At 40.2% G+C, this 21108-nt stretch overlaps 1 protein-coding gene across 1 annotated transcript in view; it reads left to right on the top strand.

Annotated features, from left to right (window-relative positions):
* The window catches only part of LOC122810712 (syntaxin-binding protein 2-like), a 1751886-nt gene that overhangs the window by 616569 nt on the left and 1114209 nt on the right, over nucleotides 1-21108 (top strand). The window contains exons 7-8 of the mRNA XM_044082277.1: nucleotides 5880-6048; nucleotides 6437-6512. Coding sequence (XP_043938212.1) covers nucleotides 5880-6048; nucleotides 6437-6512 — 245 coding nt within the window. The remainder of the gene's footprint in view (nucleotides 1-5879; nucleotides 6049-6436; nucleotides 6513-21108) is intronic.

Raw genomic sequence — 21108 nt, 5'->3', positions numbered from 1 at the left:
CAAAGTTGACAACAGAAAGGCTGATACCATCCCAGACAAGGACTTTCTTGGAGGCCGGAATTGGACACAGTAAGAAAATAAAAACTGAACAAGTTAACAGCAGAAAGGTTCTGCAGGCCTTAGGCTTCATGGCATCATGCATATAATTGGTCCCATTTGCCCAGGACTTCATGAGAAAACTGCAAGGATTGTGGACTCAGGATCAACTTCACCTGCACATCAACCTAAAAGAAATGCTAGCAGTAAAACTGGCAATACACAAAAGGTTCAGACCATTCCTCCAAGAGTCAGTTGATGATATACAGACAACAACACCACAGTCATGTGGTACATACAAACAATGGCACCTGCACCGGACATCTCAAGACCATCATACAAAGAAATGGGGGAATGACTCAGATAGATCTATTCACATCACCCCACAATCAAATTTTGCAAAAAATTTGCACAAAGGACATTAGACCATTAGCATGGGAAGAAAGTCTCTCTCAGCTTGATACACAAAGTATTATTAAAAATCAAGGAGGAACAGCCAAGGATAAACTGACTGCATGGAACATCACATAGCAGCAGCTAATCAAAGAACTCCCCAAAGAGTTAAAAGTTGACACTTTCACCCTTTGAACCAGCAGCAACAGCACTTAAAATACCTGTCTTTATCTGTTCATTTTGGAATGTTTTTGTTTATTATTTATGTAGAAAGTTTTAGTGCAGTATGTTGCTTTAAAAAATTTTGGAGCCAAAACATCTATTTAAGGGCTGTAATTCAGATTGTTTATTTGTTCTAAGGAAGCCTGTATTGTAACAGGTGAAAGCGCTAAACTGTTATTAAAAGTGTTTTTATCTAGTCCTGCTGGTTTGCACGAGGTTGCTTCATTGTTTTCAGTTTCTCAAGCTACATACTGTGGTGTCTGCGTTCGCATTTATACAGTCTGGGTTGTGGGGGCCAACAGACTTGTACGAGATGTAACTGTCCGAATGTATCGTGATATATTTTATGCCTTACTTTTTAAATATAATTACTTATTACTTAGCATTTTCACTGCTACTCAGAAGAGTAATGTATGTGTCCTAGCATTATTATCTGTGTGTACAAATAACAATTTTTCTTCTTTCGGCTGTTCCCATTACAGGCTGCCACAGCAGATCATCTGTTTCCATTTCTTCCTGTCCTCTGCATCTTGCTGTGTCACACCAACTACCTGCATGTCCTCAATCACCACATTCATAAACCTCATCTTAGGCCTTCCTCTTTTCCTTTTACCTGGCAGCTCCACCCTTAGCATCCTTTTCCCAAATTTCCCACAACATCTGTTACATAACTAGCCTATCAAGGGGCTTATTTTATGGATGTGCAATACTAAGGACTATAAAGTGCAATATACAAACTGTGCAATAATTGCCTATTCATAGATATGCTGCTATTGTTTCAATTTTGCTTTGAAAATAATACATCCTTATTGTTCTTTGTTTTCCTTGTCTCTTGTTCTGGGATGGGTGTGGGTCACTGCTGTCATTTTTTAATTACAAATTGCTACTTATTAAAATTCTACTGTGATATTTTATTAATTTTTCTCTGTCTATATGTGCAACTGTTTCCTTCATTGAGAACGAAGCATTGTAATTTCGTTCAGCTGCACTGCTGTGTAGTTCTGAATGACAATAAAAGTTTTCTTTGACTTTGAATATACCCAGCATCCCTCCTCAGCACATGTCCAAACCACTGCAGTCTCGCTTCTCTGGCTTTGTCTCCAAACCGTCCAACCTGAGCTGACCCTCTAATATACTGATTCCTAATCCTGGCTGTCCTCATCACACCCAATGCAAAATTTTAACATCTTTAACTCTGCCACCTCCAGCTCTGACTTCTGTCTTTTTGCCAGTGCCGCCATCTCCAACCCATATAACATAGCTGGTCTCACTACCTTCTTGCAGACCTTCCCTTTCACTCTTACTGGTACCTGTGTATTACAAATCACTCCTGACACTCTTCTCCACCCACTCCACCCTGCCTGTACTCTCCTTCACCTCTCTTCCACACTCACCATTACTCTGAACTGTTGATCTCAAGTATTTAAACTCATCCACCTTCACCAATTCCATACATCCTCACCATTCCTCTATCCTTCTTGTCATTCTCACACACATATTCTGTCTTAGTCCTGCTGACCTTTATTCCTGTCCTCTCATGACCATATCTCCATCTCTCCAGGGTCTCCTCAACCTGCTCCCCTCCTCTCACTACAAATCACAATGTCATCCACAAGCATAGTCCATGAGGACTCCTGCCTGATCTCATCTGTCAACCTGTCATTAACTGTTGGAAATAATAAAGGGCTCAGAGCTGATCCTTGATCTAATCCCACCTCCATCTTGAACACATCTGTCACTTTTATTGCAGACCTCACCACTGTCTTACTACCCTCATGCATATCCTGTACCACTTTTGCATACTTCTTTGCCACTCCCTACTTCCTCATACAGTACTACAACTCCTCTCTAGGCATCCTGTCATATACTTTCTCTAAGTCCACCAGCAACTCCTGACATTCTCTATACTTCTCCTTTAACACCCTCACAGCAAACATCGCATCTGTAGTGCTATTTCCCAACATGAAACCATGCTGCTACTCACTAATTATCACCTCCCTTAACCTAGCTTCCACTAGTCTTTCCCATAACTTCATGCTGTGATTGAGCAATTTTATACCTTTGTAGTTAGTACAGTTCTGCACATCACTCTTATTCTTAAAAATCTGTACCAAAACACCTCTCCACTCCTCAGGCATTCTCTCACTTTCCAAGGTTTCATTAAACAATTTGGTTAAAAACTCCACTGCCATCTCTCCTAAACATCTCCATACTTCCACAGGTATGTAATCTGGGCCAACAGCCTTTCCATTCTTCATCCTCTTAACAGCTCTTTACTTCCTCCTTGCTAATCTGTTGCACTTCCTGATTCACTATCCCCACATCATCCATCCTTCTCTCTCTTTTTCTCATTCTCTTCATTCATCAACCTCTCAAGTACTCCTTCCATCTGCTTGATACACTCCTCGCTTGTGAGTACATTTCACTCGTTATCCTTTATTCACCCTAACTTGCTGCACATCTTTCCCAGCTCACTCCCTCTGTCTAGCCAATTGGAATAGGTCCTTTTGTCCCTCCTTAGTGTCCATCCTTTTGTACAGCTCTCCATATCCTTGGCCTTCACCACCTCTCTCTTTGCCATACACTTCATCTCCTTATACTCCTGTCTACTTTCTTCATCTCTCTGATAATCCCACTTCTTTGCCAACCTCTTTCTCTGTATTCTGTACTGTACTTCCTTGTTCTATCACCAGGTCTCCACAAATAGAAATTAGTGATATGTTTTATACACACATGCTGTGTATGTTCACTTTCAGAGAAAAGGGAAGAATTCCACTTTACCTACTGCAATTTGAGGTGCTGGGGTTAACTAGAGCACATGGATAGACAGACACACACAGACACACTAGTAATTTTAGTTTTACAGTGATTTCAACAAATAGCAGTACATTGTGCAACACTACTACTGCAACACCAGTTCAGTGACTGTTGCTTAGCAGTCATCAAAGAGCAGCAGAGAAGTAAATCACTTTTATTTACCTCATTTAAGAGTAATGCAGACCTATCAATATCTGTGATTTCACAGACTGACTTTGATTTTGCTTTATAATTTTGCTCTGTCTTACAATAAAAAGTTTAATATGTTGGTAAATCATTCAGCATTAGTCAATGGATCCAATCAGTTTCATACTTTCTTGGCTAGAAATGCATGTTGGTAAAAAAAATGCATTATTCTGTTAACTGTTTAAGTGAATTAAAGTAATATTTAAAACTCTTCCCTGATTTTGAGCATTTATTCGGCTATTATTTTTGACTTTGCCCAGAATTCTTGAGCGAAGACGTTGAGAGTTATATTATCTAGTGTTCTGCCAATGTTTGTAATACTCCTTGAATGAGAAAACCATTGCTGAGATTGGCAGCATCCCCTCATCTTAAAATCCAAGGTATCTGCTGAGGTCAGTCACTGTGGGCTGCTGATCTCCAGTACTTACCTACCTTGCTCTTGTTCATTCACTGATTATCAGTTTTATTGTAATAGGGTCATATCACAACCCTGTTTTAGTTAATTAACATAAGTGGAAAATTAATACAGTTTTTTTTCTTCCCATTTTTCCCCAACGAGCAGCAGCTTTTTAGGGCCCCATGCAGTCAAGGATGATTAAAGAGCCCCTCAGTAGCTATAGGTGTTGCAGGTGCCAATATATGGCTATGATGTTAGCTTTAGTGGAGAGATGCCCATTAGTAGATTTTAACTAAGCCAAGGGCACTGTCAGTTTTAAAACATTTAATGAGATTGTGAAGCCTATTAATTGACAAAACACTCTTACTATAACCAGAAATTTATTTGAATTTTAAAGGCACTATAAGATTTATTATTACTCACACAGGTTACAAACACAAATTTGTTGTACTAGTTTTTGTTGGTTTGGTAGGCATGCTATAAAATAACAAAATAACATAACTTGCCTGTAGTTCAGAACCCCCAGCAACTGCAGAATTCACTGATGCCTAAAAATGGCTATGACTATGTATTGTGTCTGTAATCATACTGTAGTTGTCAAATGCTGTACAATTGATTTCCATGGCTGATCATGAAATGATCACTTGTGATCAGTGTTTTACCCAAGTTAATGCATTCAGATATATTAAATTAATTTATTTGTATGCTGTCAGATTTACACCCCATGCTGAGGACACATCTGTTGTAGTGTATTTCATCATTCTTTTATTGGGTACTAATAATGAGCTTTCTTCCCCTAACTTGTGGTGGAAGCTTTGTTGTTAAAAGGATCATATAGTAAAAGTTTGCTAAAAGCACACCTTGACTTGTTTTAAGGCAAATCTGGAGTAAAACGTACTAACTGCTGCATGGTAAAGAATCTCTTAGTGAATGTCAACTGCATTTTACTCTCCTGTTGTCCTTTAAATTATCTGTGATGGCAGGTTGTATTGTAGATATATATTTTTTGAAAATCAAAAAAAAATTTATCTTCTGTTATAGGCTTGATGGCATTTGTTATTTCAGAGTCAAATTTTTAAACCAGAATGCTTTTTCATTTGGGTGAATAGTGTGTCAACTTTAACAAACTTAGCAAGTAACAGTACTGATTAGATATAACTTAAGAAAGTTGTGTTCATATTTGCAAATTGAGTCTTGCCATTGTACAGGGACAAGTTGAGGAGGTATATAGCATGGTTGCAGAAATGTTGTCTAGCTTTGCGGACTTTAATGAACTTCCCTTTTTCTTCCACAATTGACAGTGTATAAATATGAACTCACTATGATTATAGGATTATGATTATGGATGTCAGGTATTTTTGTCCTGCCAACACACTATCTTTTCATTCACTTTTCACCTCTGCATATTCATTGTGCAGCTTCCTGACCATTTTCTTACAGATTAAAGTTTATTAGATGATAAGCCTTCGTCATCTTCCATTATTCAAATGCATTACATTTTGAGAACACTTTTGACTGACATTTCTACTTAAACTAAACTTTTTGCTGCTTCTGAGTTCTAGGTTATTTTGAGGTTACCTGGACTGGTTCTTTGCTGCTGTGGAATACTTGGATGGCTTAACTGAATGAATTTAAAATGTTGGAGTTTGAAATTAAATGTGATATTGAAATGGCTCCTAAATCTAGGTAGATATAGCTACTTTCAGTATTTGGTGAACTGAAGTGAAAAAGGATGAAAGGCTTAATCTGCAAGAAGAGGAAGAACCATTTTATTCCCTTTTTAATGGGAGTTGGTCTGCTTTTTTTAAATTGTATTCTCTTGTTGCAGGGCTTCTGAAGACACCTGCACTTTGGCACAATTGGTTCATGAGAAACTGATTGCTCATAAAGCTGACAACCCCCGTATGGGTGAGGTGAGTATTACTCACATTTATCTTACTTTTGCAGGTTTTTTTTTTGACAAAACATATCAAGTTTATTGTATGATTAAAGCAGATGTACATGAAAAACTAACATGACAAACATTATACAGCTTGTACAGGAACATCAGTAAGAGCATTAAAACTGGTAGTATGACTTGAAAATAGGATTTTCCAACATTGATAGAATCACTAATTTAGTGGCATTTCACAGTCATACAGCAGTATAACTGGAATAAGTGCATCACTCAGTCAGCATGGGATGAGCATTAGTAAACAGTTAATGAGTAGAAAAGCATTTCAAACAAAGAAAGCCTAAGTTGCCCATTATTAGCCTAGACAGCAAGGGATAATCTTGTTTAGAACACAGGCCATCAGTAAAAGCCCAATCTGGCGACTGTAGAACCAAAACATTTCCAGGACTCATGGGTTTCATTTACACTTTTATGTTGTACTTATTCAGCAGGTAACTGTCATTCATAGTATCTGTAAAAAGCTGTATGAAGCTTGCAAGTATTTTTTTTCCAGTGAAGATGCAATACGTATGTGAAATGTGATGTGCTTTACAGAACAGTTAATATTTGTACTATGGAAATGTAGCATAGCTTTAAAAAGTGAAACTACACACACACAGTGGGGCTTTGGACTCCTTTGACCACTACTTCCTGTCAAGCTATGTTAACACATTTGGAGTTAAAACTTCTTGGTTATTCAAGTATTTCTGCTTTGAAGAAAGCTATTTGTATTTAAAATTTTGACCCAGTAAGAGTTGAAAAGTTAAGATTTCATTGACTGTTGCTGAAATGGAGGAGAGGTTTGTCTTAACTCATTCAAGCTTAGTGTCTTTTGTATACTTCCAGTTCATACCCATAGCTCTTTATGGCATCCAGAACTTTTTGGATATGGTTGCATTTACTAAGCGACTTGCCAACTAATACTAGGTAGCATTAGAAAGTGCAAAGAATTAACAAAATGACTCCAAGATTTTTAAACATGGATGTTCTGCAGTGGAGCAGTTAATCACTGTTCATTTATTATTCATCTTTTCATATTTATGTTCATACTTTCATAACTGAAAGCCCTCCATGTTGTTGAGGGATGTGGTGTGATACCCCATGGTAGGAGACATAAAAATACATTGTTAATGTCCATTTGTATCATACTATACCTGATATATTGCTAGCCATTTGCTTGTAATTATGAAAATAAACTATTTCCATATGCACTTAAATACTTTAAAAACAAATCACTTACAAACCGTTGCATGACATCTGGTGAAACCTTGGATGTTGAATAAAGCATTCTTTCAGATTTGCACTGCAAGTTGCAGATATTGAGAAATATTCAGTGTTATATGTTTAATTGTATAATTAACAGTATATATGTTTTAAGATTTCTGTAAATGTCTTGGTAAATATGTAGCCAGGATCAGACTTCCAAGATGTCTGCACATTAACAGCTTAATTCTATCTCTCCCAGTTTGAAAACATAAACTCAGCAGAGAAGGCCAGTAGACGTTTGTGTTTATGGGTAAATTTCCATGACTGATTAGTAAGTGTGCTGCCTGGATGCCAGAAAAAAAGAAACACAGAGGACCTGGAAAAAAACAGCTACAAAACGTGAGGAAGAAATGTGGACTGAGCAGAGTTGTGCAGTTCAGCAAAAATCAATGCAACCTCCAGACATGAATTCCAGTAACCTACATGAAGATAGGAGACAACTGCACACAGACCTGGTTAAAATAAATGAAACACTGATAAGGTATATCAACACAAACTGAAGGCTGAAAAATGGAAGAAGCTTTAAACAAATATTCAGATGAGGTGATAAAGCTATAAATATTATAGGTCAAAATGAAGAAAAGGCTGGCTGAATATGAAACTGCTCAGGAAGAGATGTTTAAAAAAAATGGGAATTAGAGGTCATAGCATGTAGGGAAAACCTGTGATTTTCAGCTATACCAGAGAATCGGGAAGAAGCAGAATGCATTAATTTTATGAATGATAATAAAAAAAAAAAAAATAAGCAACTGGACTGGTATTCCACAGTAGGAGTTGTTAGTTGAAAGGGCACATCATGTGTAAGCTCCAAACCAGGCTATGAGAAAGCAGCATAGACCTTTAATAGTAAAGATGCAGTCCTACCAGCAGGAGTTGATTTTGGCAAAAATGTTGCAGAAGGACAACGTACTAAAAGTGGGAGACAGCAGAGTGTGGAGAATGATTACTCACTGTACACAAGGCAGAAGAGAATAAAGTTTATTCCACTCCATTCAGGGAATGTTGAGATTCAGGTGGGAAATTAAACTGCTGTACCCAGCTGTCTTTAAAATGCTCTTCCCTAGAGGGACAGAATTCATTTTTTGATGAAGTACATGCTAAAGAGGAAATACAAAAAGTGAGCTGTGGAACAGAAAGAGATTCTGCTTCATGTTCTTCTGGTAATAAAGACCCCATAGAGACTGTACCTGTGAAACCTTTTCCAATATTTTAACGGAAAATGCTGGAGTGAAGGAAGGAAGCATGGGAGTTGACTAGAAGAATCAAGATTACGCTGGAAATGAAGCAGAGACAGGATTTGGGAGATGAATATTAATAAAACCAGTTAAAGTTAATAAAACTGATTCTTGGGTGCAGAAGATAATTGCCAGAGGTTCACATTCCCTTCAATCTTTACCTGAGGCCGCAAAGGTGAATTCTGGACATTCCACCCAGTCAGAGGGATGCAACAGCACAAGAAATTCAAAAGCTGCTCCAAAAAAAAAGAGTCATCCAGACAGTCCCACCAGACTAGATAGAATTCGGATTTTACTCAAGGTTCTTTTTAGTGCCAAAAAAGACAGGGGACAGGAGGCTAAATTTTGGACCTTAACATCCTAAACAAGTTCATCAGACAGACCAAATTCCGGATGGTCATGGTTCAGTCTGTCCTTCCATTTCTGGAAAAAGATGCCTCTGGATGCTCTCGATAGATCTTCAGGATGTGTATTACCATATAAAAATGGCCAAGCGCTCCAGAAGATATCTCCACTTCTGGCTGGGAGCCAATCACTACCAATTTTGAGCGCTGCCCTGTGGTCTCTCCACAGCCCCCAGAGTGTTCACCAAATGTATGGCAGTAGTAACAGCTCACTTGAGACTGCAAGGATTCTGGGTGTTTCCGTATCTAGACGATTGGCTCCTTACCACCCCCCACCAAGCATCTTTGCCTTGCAGTGCACTCTGCAGCTGGCATGACTCTTAAGGATCTCAATAAAAGAAGAGAAGTCAAAACTAGTGCCTACTCAAAGTCTAGAATTCATTGGAGCAACATTCGACACAAGGTCTTGCCTGGTTGGTCTTCCTCTTCACAGGCTTCAGAGACTAAGAGCTCAACTCTCAGAACAAAGTTGTTCAGTTCTTCAACTGCTGGGTTCAATGGTAGCCACAATTACTGTAGTTCTCTTAGCAAGATTCCGTATGAGATTACTACAATGGCTCCTAGCATCACAGTGGGCTCTGTTGGCACATCCCATGTCCTACCCAATCTGCATAACAAACTACTGCAAGTAAGATCTGAATTGGTGGATGAAGCCAGAAATAGAATTATGGAGTTGTCCCTTCTCACCATCTCAGCCCAAGGCCGTAGTGACCACAGACGTGTCCCTGATGGGGTGGGGGAGCATTTTCAGGGAAAGACTGTCCAAGGCACTTGGTCCCACTTAGAGGCCAATTTGCATATCAAAGTTCCAGAACTGAGAGTGGTGCTTCTGGCATTGCAAGCATTCCAAGCATTCCAATCTGCCCTCCCGTCAGGGACAATTGCTATCCAGTTGGACAACATGTCAGTCATCTGGTATATCAACAAACAGGGAGAACCAGATCCTACCCATTGTGTTGGCCTCCATCCACTTTCTGGTTGCAACACACATTCCCAAGAATTCCAAAGTGATTGTGGACAAGCTGAGCCGATGCATTCTCCTGCCTCACGAGTGGTCTCTCAATCCGGAAGTAGTGACAGTGATTTTACATCACTGGGGTCAGCCTTGCTGTGATCTATTCACCTCTCCCACCAACCACAAATGCAGCAGCTACTTTGCCGTAATCCCCCTTCAGTGGGAGTCCCCGAGGGATGCTCTAGTACACAATGGCCTCCTAGGACTGCTTTATGCCTTCCCTCCCTTTCCTCTTATTCCACTTTCTGAAGAAAGTACTTCGGTTGAGAAGCAAAGTAATCCTCATTACACCCTATTAACCCCAACAAGTCTGGTTCCCCTGCCTTTGCTCTCACCTGGTTCACTGACTGTGGACTCTGGATCCAACTCCAAAATTACTGTCGCTCCCTCAGGGTTGATCCACCCAAATATATCGAGCCTCAAGCTGACAGCTTGGTACTTCCACTTCCGGTAATTGCCACGCAAAATAACCTATCTTCCCTGGTACAAAAAATACTTCTGGCTTCCCATAAACCGTCCACCAGAAAAATATGTTACAACAAATGGAACAGATTTCTTTTTTGGTCTCAAGAAAATGGACTGGACCCCTTTTCAGCTCCAATTAATTCAGTGTTGGAGTATTTATCAACCTTACTCCATTCAGGAGCATCAACCTCTGTGATCGGGCTCCACTTAACAGCTGTCTTAAACTTCCACAACTGTTTCCTAGATTCCTCTTTAATATCTCACCATCTCTGTAAAACTTTATTGAAAGGAGTCATACATATAAAACTGCCCTTCAAAAAGCCCATTGAACCTTGGAATTTGACGCTTGTCCTAAAAACTTTGACTCGTCATCTGTTTGATCCTGCTTCCACTTGTGATATAAAATTCGTATCTTGGAAGACTTTATTCTTGGTAGCCATTACTTGAGCAAGTAGAATTTCAGAATTACAGGCCTTTTGTGCAAAATGTCCGTATATAGTTTTCCATAGAGAGAGAGTATCTCTTCGAACTAACCCCTCCTTTTCTACCCAAGGTTATCTCTGAGTTAAATATTAATCAATCCAATGACCTGCCAGTGTTGTTCCCAAACTTTTCTAATAAAGGAGACTATTGTTTACATTTATTGGATGTTCTTAGACAATTGCATTTCTACTTGGGACTAAATTCTTCCGAAAATCTGACCAATTATTCCTGTCTCTTTCTGGATCCAAGTTGGGAAAATCTGTTTCCAAAGTCACATTGGCAAAACAGGTAAGAGACTGCATCTCCTTTGTCTATCAAGAGAACAAAATGCATTTAACATCCAAAATCAAGATGCATTCAACCAGATCAGTTGCTGCTTGGTGGCTTTTCACTCCATAACTTCTATGGATGACATTTGCGCAGCAGCCACTTGGGCTACCCCTCTTACTTTTATCACTCATTACAAATTGGATTTGGTCTCCAGGGGGAGACCATCCTTTGGCTCACTGGTGCTCCGGGAATATCCTTCCATAGGGCCTCCCAAGACTTAAAGTAGCTAGGGAGTCTGCCCCATCCATCATGAATGAATGAAGATTAACAGCATCAGATAAAGAAGTTATGTTCTTACCATAACGTTCCATCTGTGTTGTTGATCTTCATTCATTCATGACATCTCACTCTCCTACCCCCTCCGAAAGACTCCTGGAGGTTCGTACTTAGTCCTGGTTACATGATAGGGCATTCGCTCAGACAAAGCATCTGCTTTCTTTTATTTATGGGCAAATTTGATCGGAGGAGATGTGAAGAGGGTCACTATGGGTAACCTTAGCTTGAGAGTTTTTGGCTGGTGCGAGCTTGTTGTATCGGCTGAGTTGGTTCCGAGGACTAAACCGAAACCCATCCGTCATGAATGAATGAAGATCAACACCACAGATGGAAAGTTATGGTAAGAACATAACTTATTTTTCTTGATACTTATGAACTTCAGACTTCCTTCTCAGTTTCACCATAGAACAACTTAATGGCTCCTTGGTTCTTCCATCCATTGGTCACAAAAAGAACAACTTTTCCAGACAGTCGACTGCAATCAGGAATACAGACAATAGGCAAGAGGGGGCTGGAATTTATTGGAGAAAACTGGCAAAGGAACCAAGGTTTGGGAGCAAATAACTAGAGAGGGAAAGATGATAGAATGGGAAGACGCCAAGAATTTATTTGGACAGCGGGTTAGAGATTGCCTTCCCTATCAGGGATTGATATCTGAGTATAAGCAATGAGAAAGAAACAGGGGGGTCCTAAACGAAGGACCAGCACTTGTAGAGTTTTTCATAGAATCTAGAATTGAGCTGCCATTAAAAAAGGAATAATCAGTAAACCACATAAAATATTACACGATAACTATAAGAATTAATCAGAGGAGGTTAGAAAGCATTGGGAAAACAGATTGGGTTAGCAATTCACTAAGAAACAATTGGCAGATATATGTATGTCTCCCAGATATGCAACAAAATCTAGAAGATTTAGGATTTTTGCCTGGAAATGTTTACATAGATATTTTTATACCCCAAGTAGACTCCAGAGAATTTTCCTCTGGTAGAAAGTAAATGTTGGAGGTGTAAAAGCAGAAGAAAGAGTTTACTGGAAACATATTTTCTGGGAGTTTGGTGAGTTGGTGGACTTTAAGGATTCCCTGCAGGATACACTGTCTGAGATGCTGGGTGGACAGATTAGTCTGAAGAGGGAGGTGAATTTTCTGAGCTATGATACAGAATAAAAATTGCTTAGACATGGTAAGGCCTTGCTGTGTCTAATAATGGTGGCTGCCAAAAAAGCAATTACTAGAAAATGGAAATCAAAATCTAAACCAAAAATGCTGGAAGAAGTGAATATAGAAACAGAGATAAAACTGGAATTGAGATCTTTAGAAAAAGGTAGGAGCGAAATACATAGGAAAAAATTGGAATTGTGGGAACAATACATACAAGGGAGGAATGCTGCCTAAAGGCAGTAGGACTTAAATGAGCTATGTAATCATTGAGTGAGAAAGATTGGGTAGATTAAGTGATGTGCAATGTTTGCAACTGGGAGTGTCAGTGTAGTTTGTGATGTAAAATGCTTGCGACTAGGATTGTGTCAGTGAGGTTTGTTTACATTTGTATAAATGTATGATTAGCTATGTAGTAAGTGATTTAATGAAGATGCTTCTTATTTAAAAAAGCAGGAATTGAATAATTTCTGTAATATTGCTTAGGTTATATGATGCATAGCAATATAGGTGAAGTATAATATTTGTTATGTTAATGTAAGTTAAGTTACTTTTATATAAATTGTCAATTTGTCACAGGTGATTATTAAATAAAGATGTTTGAAAAAAAATTCCAGGCAGTCTTTGTCCATTCAGCAGGTTACTACTTTGCCTTAACTGTAGATGGGTAACTCTGCAGTGGCTATTTCTAGTTCTTCAGACCAACCTCCACTTCCTTGGTTTTCATCTGTGTACTCCCTTCAGTCATCATGGACCCAAGGGGTTAGACATTCCTTCTTTGCCTGTTGAATTGTCCTTGATGGGCATGAGAAAACCACTGTTGTGTTGGAGGAAGGAGCAGGCAATGCATCTCCACATACCAGACTGGGGGTGCCTATTCCCCTGGGTGATATCCCTGACAGTATCTGTTTCTTTTTAAAAGAAATCTCTGTAAAAATAGACTATGTTAAGTATTTATTATATCCTGTCTTTGTTACATTAGACAGGGATGTTCTGTAGGGCTTAAATCAAGCTCTTAACCCTTGTCATCTTGGATTCACTGGTAATAGAAAAAAGAACTCATTTTCTACAGGTTCTCAGTGTAATGAACAGGGAAATGAGTGTGAGGGAGCAACTTCCGTTTGTTTTTTGTTTCCTCAGGTATCCGATTCTGAATCTGAGGAGATGGTTCTTCCAAGGAACAACCAGGAGAAATATTCTTTCTGAAACCATATTTTGTATGAACTAGTTATTTGTGTGCATAATGGTATTGCAGTTTCTTTGAGAAAATATGATTTATTACAACTGGAATTTCCTCAACTTACTCCTGTTTTTTTTTCCAGCCTGCAGCCCTAAGAAGGCAGATATATATTTTTTAAAGTTACTCAGCATTTCTCTCAGCTTCCTAGAGCAAGAAATCTGGACAAAGCCATACATAATGGGGGGACAACGAACCAAAAATAAGGATAATTTTGAAATATTGCTAATACAAACTTCGAAAATTGACAGAATAGCAGATTTTTCATTTGCATGATTTTTCGAAGGATGTGAAGTCTGAAACTCGGATGTCTGTCATTTTCTGACTTCAGCCCTCAATGATTTGCAAACTGTGAGAAAACCAAAATTTTGTGGGAACAGACCAAAACTAAGGGGTGAAAATCTGGACAGTTGATAGGTATGTTACTCTGTCTTAGATTTTTTTTGTTTGTTTTCTAATCCCAGATCTCACCCTGCAGCAATTTAATTGGCAAATCCTTTTGCAGCTAAATGTTTAGTAAATGCTGATTACCCCCCCCCCCTTCCGATAAGGATGGGAAAGCCTTTGATAGTTTTTGGAAGTGTATTCCTCTGACATAATTGTTTCTATGATTCTTATTAGACTCCCATTTTAAAATTTGTGCATGCTTCTTTTGAGACCATGAGGAACATTATTGCTACTTTCCTTCTTCTGAAGGAAAATCTTCTGTGAGTTCATGTATTGCTTTTGTGCCTGAAGTAACCAAACATTCTTTTAGTCTGCACTTTTGACGCAGCTGATGCATCTTCCAGAGCAGCAGCTACTGGATCTTGTATTATAAGGCTTGAATGATTGCTTCAAAAAATGTACCTGAGGATGTTGAAGTTGAAATTTTTAATTTTGTTCATGATAGGGCAGTTGTTTTTGAACTATCTGCTGAGGTCCTAAAAATGTGATGAGAAAGAGAAACTGATTTAAGGGTGGGAGGGGACTCTCAGATTTTTCATTCTTCAAATTTGTTAATGGTTTCATCCCCAAGTCAGGATATTTGTATAAAAACACAGTATGCAGACTCTGTAAACTTCTGGCAACCAGACGTTCAAAAATGCAATGGTAAGAAGACACCAAAATGAATGGTTAGCTTTGCAGAAACCAGGACAGCCCAACACATCTAAACAACTAGCTTCAAATGGTAACGCCCTTCCCTCCCTGGCAAGCCTTTAAATCTTCCCCCAGAATCTGGCTCTCCATTTCTGTCTTTGGCAACAGATAATCTCAGATGAGTGGGTTGAGTGATTCATCATTGGCACACATGGCATTGGGAGTCCCTCCCTGCTTTATAGGAAATCCCTCCTTATCTACCAAATCAAACTTTTTTTCCTTGTCTTGCCGTTCAGCATTCCTTGACTGGTGGGAGGGGAGGGTTCAGGGGTAACTGCCACTAGCTTCCTGTGAGACTGGACCAACTCACACAAGGCAGTGGTTGTTTGATGCACCCAAACTTGAAACCATTTCAGCTAATTGAACGAATGAAAGCATTTTAATGCCTTTTAGCCATATATTTTCCCAGGACATAATGCAGGTTTTAAATGAGGCAAAAGAAACCTGCTGCTAGGAAAGTATATATTGGCTAGTGGAAAAGATTTTCCATTTGGTGCCATGCTAACATTCAAGACCCTTTTAAAGTTAGTGTTTATCTGCTTTTACAATATTTGTGAGTGGTTATCCTTGGCCTTCTCTTACTTCTCTTTCAAGGTTCTTTTGTTGGCCGTTTCAGCATGCCTGACCATGGATCCCCCTCTTAAAATGCATTCACATGTCATGGTGTTTTTAAAGAGGTTCTACATGCCCGTCCACCTAGAAAATAGGTGGCTACTTCTTGGGATCTTAATTTTGTTTTGGAAAACAACACCTGCTCCATTTCACCCAGCTCATCAATCTGATTTGATGTTCTTAACATGGGCAAAAGGTTTTGCTGATGCTTTGAGTTGCAGCTCTAATGGTGGGTCAAACGTGTGTCATTTTTATAAAGACTGGGTTTCTTTGAGAACTGATGCATTATTGATACAGCAGACAACTTGGATACGATCTTGGCAGGACTATAACTTTCAAGTATTCTGATCAGCTCTTAATTTCTCATGAAGGTATGAAAAAAGGACAGCATGTGTCAAAAGCAGACTATTTACAAATGGTTGTCTCTTGCAATCTCCTTTTGCTGTTCACACCATAACATGTCAGTGCTAGACATGATCAAAACTACTGGGGCCTTGGCTTCATCAATGGCTTTTTGGAAAGGAGTGGATTTTAGAAGACTTGGTCCTCTGTATGTATATTTACAAAGCACTACAAACTAGATTCCCTTTCTAAGTCTAGAGCAGGATTTGCTAGGAACATTCTTCAAGGGTTACTAGACTCTAATATTTTCTCCTCCCAAACCTTATAAGTTGTGGTGGTGTACCTTTGTACCTAAGGTTACTGCAAAAGTTATCAAAGGATAAACATAGTACAGTTGTGTAAGTAAGCTTACCACAAAACTAAATAATCACTGCTGCAGGAGCTGCTCCCACCCTTACTCCATCCCCCATATTCTTTGTATGATTTGTGCTTACCAGGGTGAGGATATTAATCTTCTCAGAGTTGTAGCCTCCCTCTTTCATTTGGCATGAAAGCTCTGAATGACTTGGCACCAAGGTCTCTGATTTCACCAGCTCTGCCTAAGCTGTTAGTGGCCTGGACATGTGGAAGGTGCATTTAAGAATTGAAAGCTGTCCGTTATATCCTATGTAGGATATAACCCATATAGCTAAGGCTACCGCAGCAGTTATCCTGCAAGCATTTACTTGTATGGTACGTTTACTTAGAGCTGGCAAACCCCAGCACATGAATGAATGCATTATGAATAGAATTTGAAAGTATGTGCAGAATTACAAAAAAAATGTTGGAGCACCTTCTCTTCTGTCAGGGGCCTTAAGTGCTAGGTATGTCTGTATTTGCCTGTATATCTTAATGGAATAAATACTAGATAAAAGTGAGTCTATAAGATTATACAGGCAAAGGTTTTCTGTTAACAGACATGGCCATCTTACATTTTATAGCAGATGCTTGTGAGTATGGTAGTTGATATTTCTACTTATTCTGCTATCACAGATGTTCTTAGTGTTTCACTGTTGCCGTCATCACACTAGGGTTATCTGCCTGCAGGTAGCCCTCAGTCGGCCTGAATACCAGAGTCTTCGGATTTCTGCTTGGGATGCTTTCGCCTCTTCCATGACGTCAGGTCTTCAGGGGTATAAAACATGCAACCGACGCCATTACATCAGCTTTTCTTGCCATGTAGGAGCCCGAAGCTGTGAATTTCGCAAGTGCCGGTCGGCCGCAACCTGAAATTTTTTTTTTCGAGTTTCAAGCCTGAAGTCTTCTAAAGCTAAGTACCCTGTTGGTGATCCTTTTTTCTTGCTCTAACTGATGTCAGAAAAAGTTAATTGTCTTGCCTGTGGAAAGCAAATACCTCAGAGATTTTCATTCTAACTGCATCACCTGTTTAGGCCCAGACCATGATGTACCTCGCTGCCGGTTTTGTGCCTTGTTTAACACCCAAACTATTTGTCGTCTGGCTATCTTTGTCTCTAAATTCTTTCGCTCTCGTTCTCCATATTCTGAAATGGCTTCGATAAGCCATCCGACTACTGATCTTCCGAAAAAACGTAAGGATAAAGACAGAGACCGCATAGGTCCAAAACTGCCAACGACGCTTTCATTAAGCTAGTCACCAGTCTGCCGGTACTCAAGTGAGGTGTCTTCGCAGCCCCTATTACCCACTTCTACAGATTCGCAGGCCTCTACTGAAACCCATTCGGAGTCCGGTATGCCGCAAGATGCTTCTATGACTTTGGAACCTGTGAATGTCTCTACCTTGGAGGGGTCCGGAGCCACTGCGCAGGCTTCTGAGGGTGTATTCCGACCTTCCGATGTTCGTATTAAACTGACAACTTTTGTTTTTGACTAAAACTACTGAGTTTCTCAGGCCCAGAGTTCACACTGTGCCTAGAAAACCGACAACCAAAGTACATGCTCAAGCTCCCATTCCACAGAAACAAATGCTTAACATGGCTGAAGACCTTATTACTCTAATTAGGGGAAGCCAGCCTTCCCCCTCTAAAAGACAAAGAATAGAATTTCCTTCTGATTCTACAGACCCTGAGTTTGATGACTTCGATCCCTCTAATTACCAGGACATAACCTTATCTACCTATGAGGATTCCAATGCAGAGGATTCCATTCCCTCTGCCTCCCTTCCGTAAAATTTTTCTTTTGGTGAAACTTTGCATATCTTGAGAGCTTTTCCGTTGGTAATGCCAAGACTATCCTCAGTCCAAAAAGAGACTCTGAGAATTTTTAGAGTTTCCCCAACACACGGCCTCTAGTTATACCCCCTGTTCTGGATATTGTGGTTGATGTCTTCATGGAGTCCAGTCTTACTCCTGACTCCTTACCACCAGCTCCTAGAAAACCTGACCGGTACTAACAGAGTACCTGACTCTCTCAAATTAAGAATCCTACTGTGGATCCAGAGACCATTTCCCATGGACCTAAAAGCATTAAGGCTACTACAGCCAAAAACCCTACCCCTTCAGACAGAGATTCTAGAATTTTAGACATATGGGGTAAGAAGGTATATACCTCTGCAACTCTTGCCATCAGGGCTTTGAATTGCCAGTTTCACATATTGAAGTACCAGCAACATATTATGGAACTAATTAAACAAAAAAATGTTGTTACTTCCAGATTGTGCAGAAAATAAAGATTTACAAAAGTTAATGCATTCTGCAAACCAAATTAGTAAACATACTTTGCAGTGTAGGTTTGATGCCTTAGAAGCAGCTTGCAGGGCTGCAGTCACTGGGTCTGTACTGAGAAGGCATGCTTGGCTGAAGGAACAAATCTTGCCAGACCATGTCAAAGCAAAATTACTAGATGCTCCATTAAATCAAGATTGTATGTTTGGCACAAAAGCAGTTGTTCTTAAAACAATTGAGGAAAAAGCTAAATCTATGCAAACTGTTAAAGATTTCTTACAGGTGCAGCCACCTAGATTCAGTAGGGATTGGCCTTCTAAAAATTGGTCCTTTCCAGCCCCTCCCAGGCCTTCTCAGTCCAAACCCAGGGGAAATGGACCACCAAGACTACAGTCTCAGGGTATGCAGAGATCTAAACAGTGGAGTGCTCCCACCTCAAAAACAGGGAGTGGTAATCCACCCCCCCATGGAAAAAGTTCACAATGACTTTTCAATCATCCTTCCCAGCCATGACCAAGTACTTGCACCCCAAGGAGGAAAACTCGCCCTTCATGCAAAAATTGACTGGATGTCCATTACTCAGGACCGATGGGTTTTAAATATTGTATCCCAGGGATACAGATTCTACTTCCACTGTCTGCCAACCCCAAGTGGCCTGCCAGACCTTTCTCCAAACCAGTGGACAGAGACTCAAAAAATAAGTACTTTCCCTTCTCAATATCAGAGCTATTCAACCTGTTCCAGTAGAACAAAGGAGACAGGGTTTTTACTCCAGACTGTTCCTGGTGCCTAAAAAAAGAGGGCTCTTGGCGCCCTATCCTGGATCTTTCTGCTCTCAAAACTTTTCTGGTTGTCCCAAAATTCAGAATGCTTACACTGCAACAGCTCCTTCCTATGTTAGCCAAGGATGCCTGATTAGTCACCCTTGACTTAAAAGAAGCTTGTCTGCACATCCCCATAAGGGAGTCTTGCAGGAAATATCTACATTTCTAGGCAGGCTCTATGCACTATCAGTTCTCTGCACTTCTCTTTGGCTTATCTACTGCACCCAGAGTATTCACAAAGTACCTGGTTCCAGCCGTTGCATTCTGCAGGCTGAGAAGTATTCAGATTTACCCATATTTGGCGATTGCCTGATTCAGGTGGACAGTCAGGAATTGCTACTTCACCTGACATTTGTAAAGAAACTCCTAACTTCTCAGGGGTACACCACCAATGAAAATAAATCACAACTGATACCCAGTCAAAATATTGTATTCCTGGGAGCAAGCTTGAACACAACTTCCCAGATGGCATTCCTCACTCCAGAAAAACAGGTCTGTTTGACAAACTACTTCAAACTAATGGCCACCAAAACCCAGTGCTCTGCAAGGAAAATACTGCAAGCCCTAGGGTTCATGGCCTCGTGTATTCTGTTAATTCCATATGCAAGACTGCATATGAGGAAACTTCAATGGTACTTAAAAAGTCTCTGGTGCCAACATTCTCAGGACCTGGAAACAGTGATTCCTATCATACCTTGTCTAAGGGCAGAGTTCCTGTGGTGGGCAGAGGCATGCAACCACAACAAGGAACTTCCTTTCACTCAATCCCTCGCTGCCCAAACCCTGACAACAGAATCATCAGACTATTAATGGGGGGGGGGTGCTCACATGGCAGGCAAATGCATTCAAGGCAACTGGAGCCCAAGACAAATCCCCCTGCATATCACTCAGAGATGCTAGCTGTACAGAATGCTCTGACAGCTTTCAATTACCTTATCCTTCCAGGACAGCTCCTGATAAAGACATACAACACCACAGTCATGTGGTACATGAACAAGCAGGGGGGATCTCATTCATACCCACTCTGCAGGTTAGCCATGGCCCTGTGGAACACAGCCTTGAGCAACCAAGTTACACCAGCAAGCTCAGTTCCTGTCAGGCAAACAAAATTCACTGGCAGACGACTTAAGCAGAAATCTACTGGACCCACACGAGTGGAAACTAGAAACCAATTCCTTCAAACTTCTAACCCAGAGGTGGGGACACCAGAGGTGGACCTCTTTGCCTCTCCCCAAAACCATCAATTGAACAAATTTTGCACCAGAAATCCTTACAACAGAGTGTGGAAAGTGGATACCCTATCCTTTTCATGGAAAAACCTCTCAATTTATGGCTTTTCTCCTCTGCCCCTCCTCTCTAAAGTACTACTCAAGATCAAACAGAACAGGTCAAGGACGATCCTTATTGCCCGAGACTGGCCATGCCAGCACTGGTACCCACTCCTCCGCAGTCTGATGGCAGTGCCACCCTGGCACCTACATCAGACCCCCTCCCTGCTGTCCCAGCAGGAGGGACAGATTGTGCATCCACAGCTGCAAACCCTAAACCTTGCAGCCTGGCTTATCTCTTGAATACACCACCTGCAACCTTCAGCAAACCGGTGTTGAACATCATCTTTGAAGCCAGAAGGCCTAGTACTAGGAAATCCTATTCTG

This window comes from Protopterus annectens, chromosome 9.part0 (genome assembly GCF_019279795.1).
Source record: "Protopterus annectens isolate FY-2018-M chromosome 9.part0, PAN1.0, whole genome shotgun sequence".
NCBI lineage: Eukaryota > Metazoa > Chordata > Ceratodontiformes > Protopteridae > Protopterus > Protopterus annectens.
The sequence above is the reverse complement of the archived record's forward strand: the minus strand, read 5'-3'. Positions and strand labels throughout refer to the sequence as shown.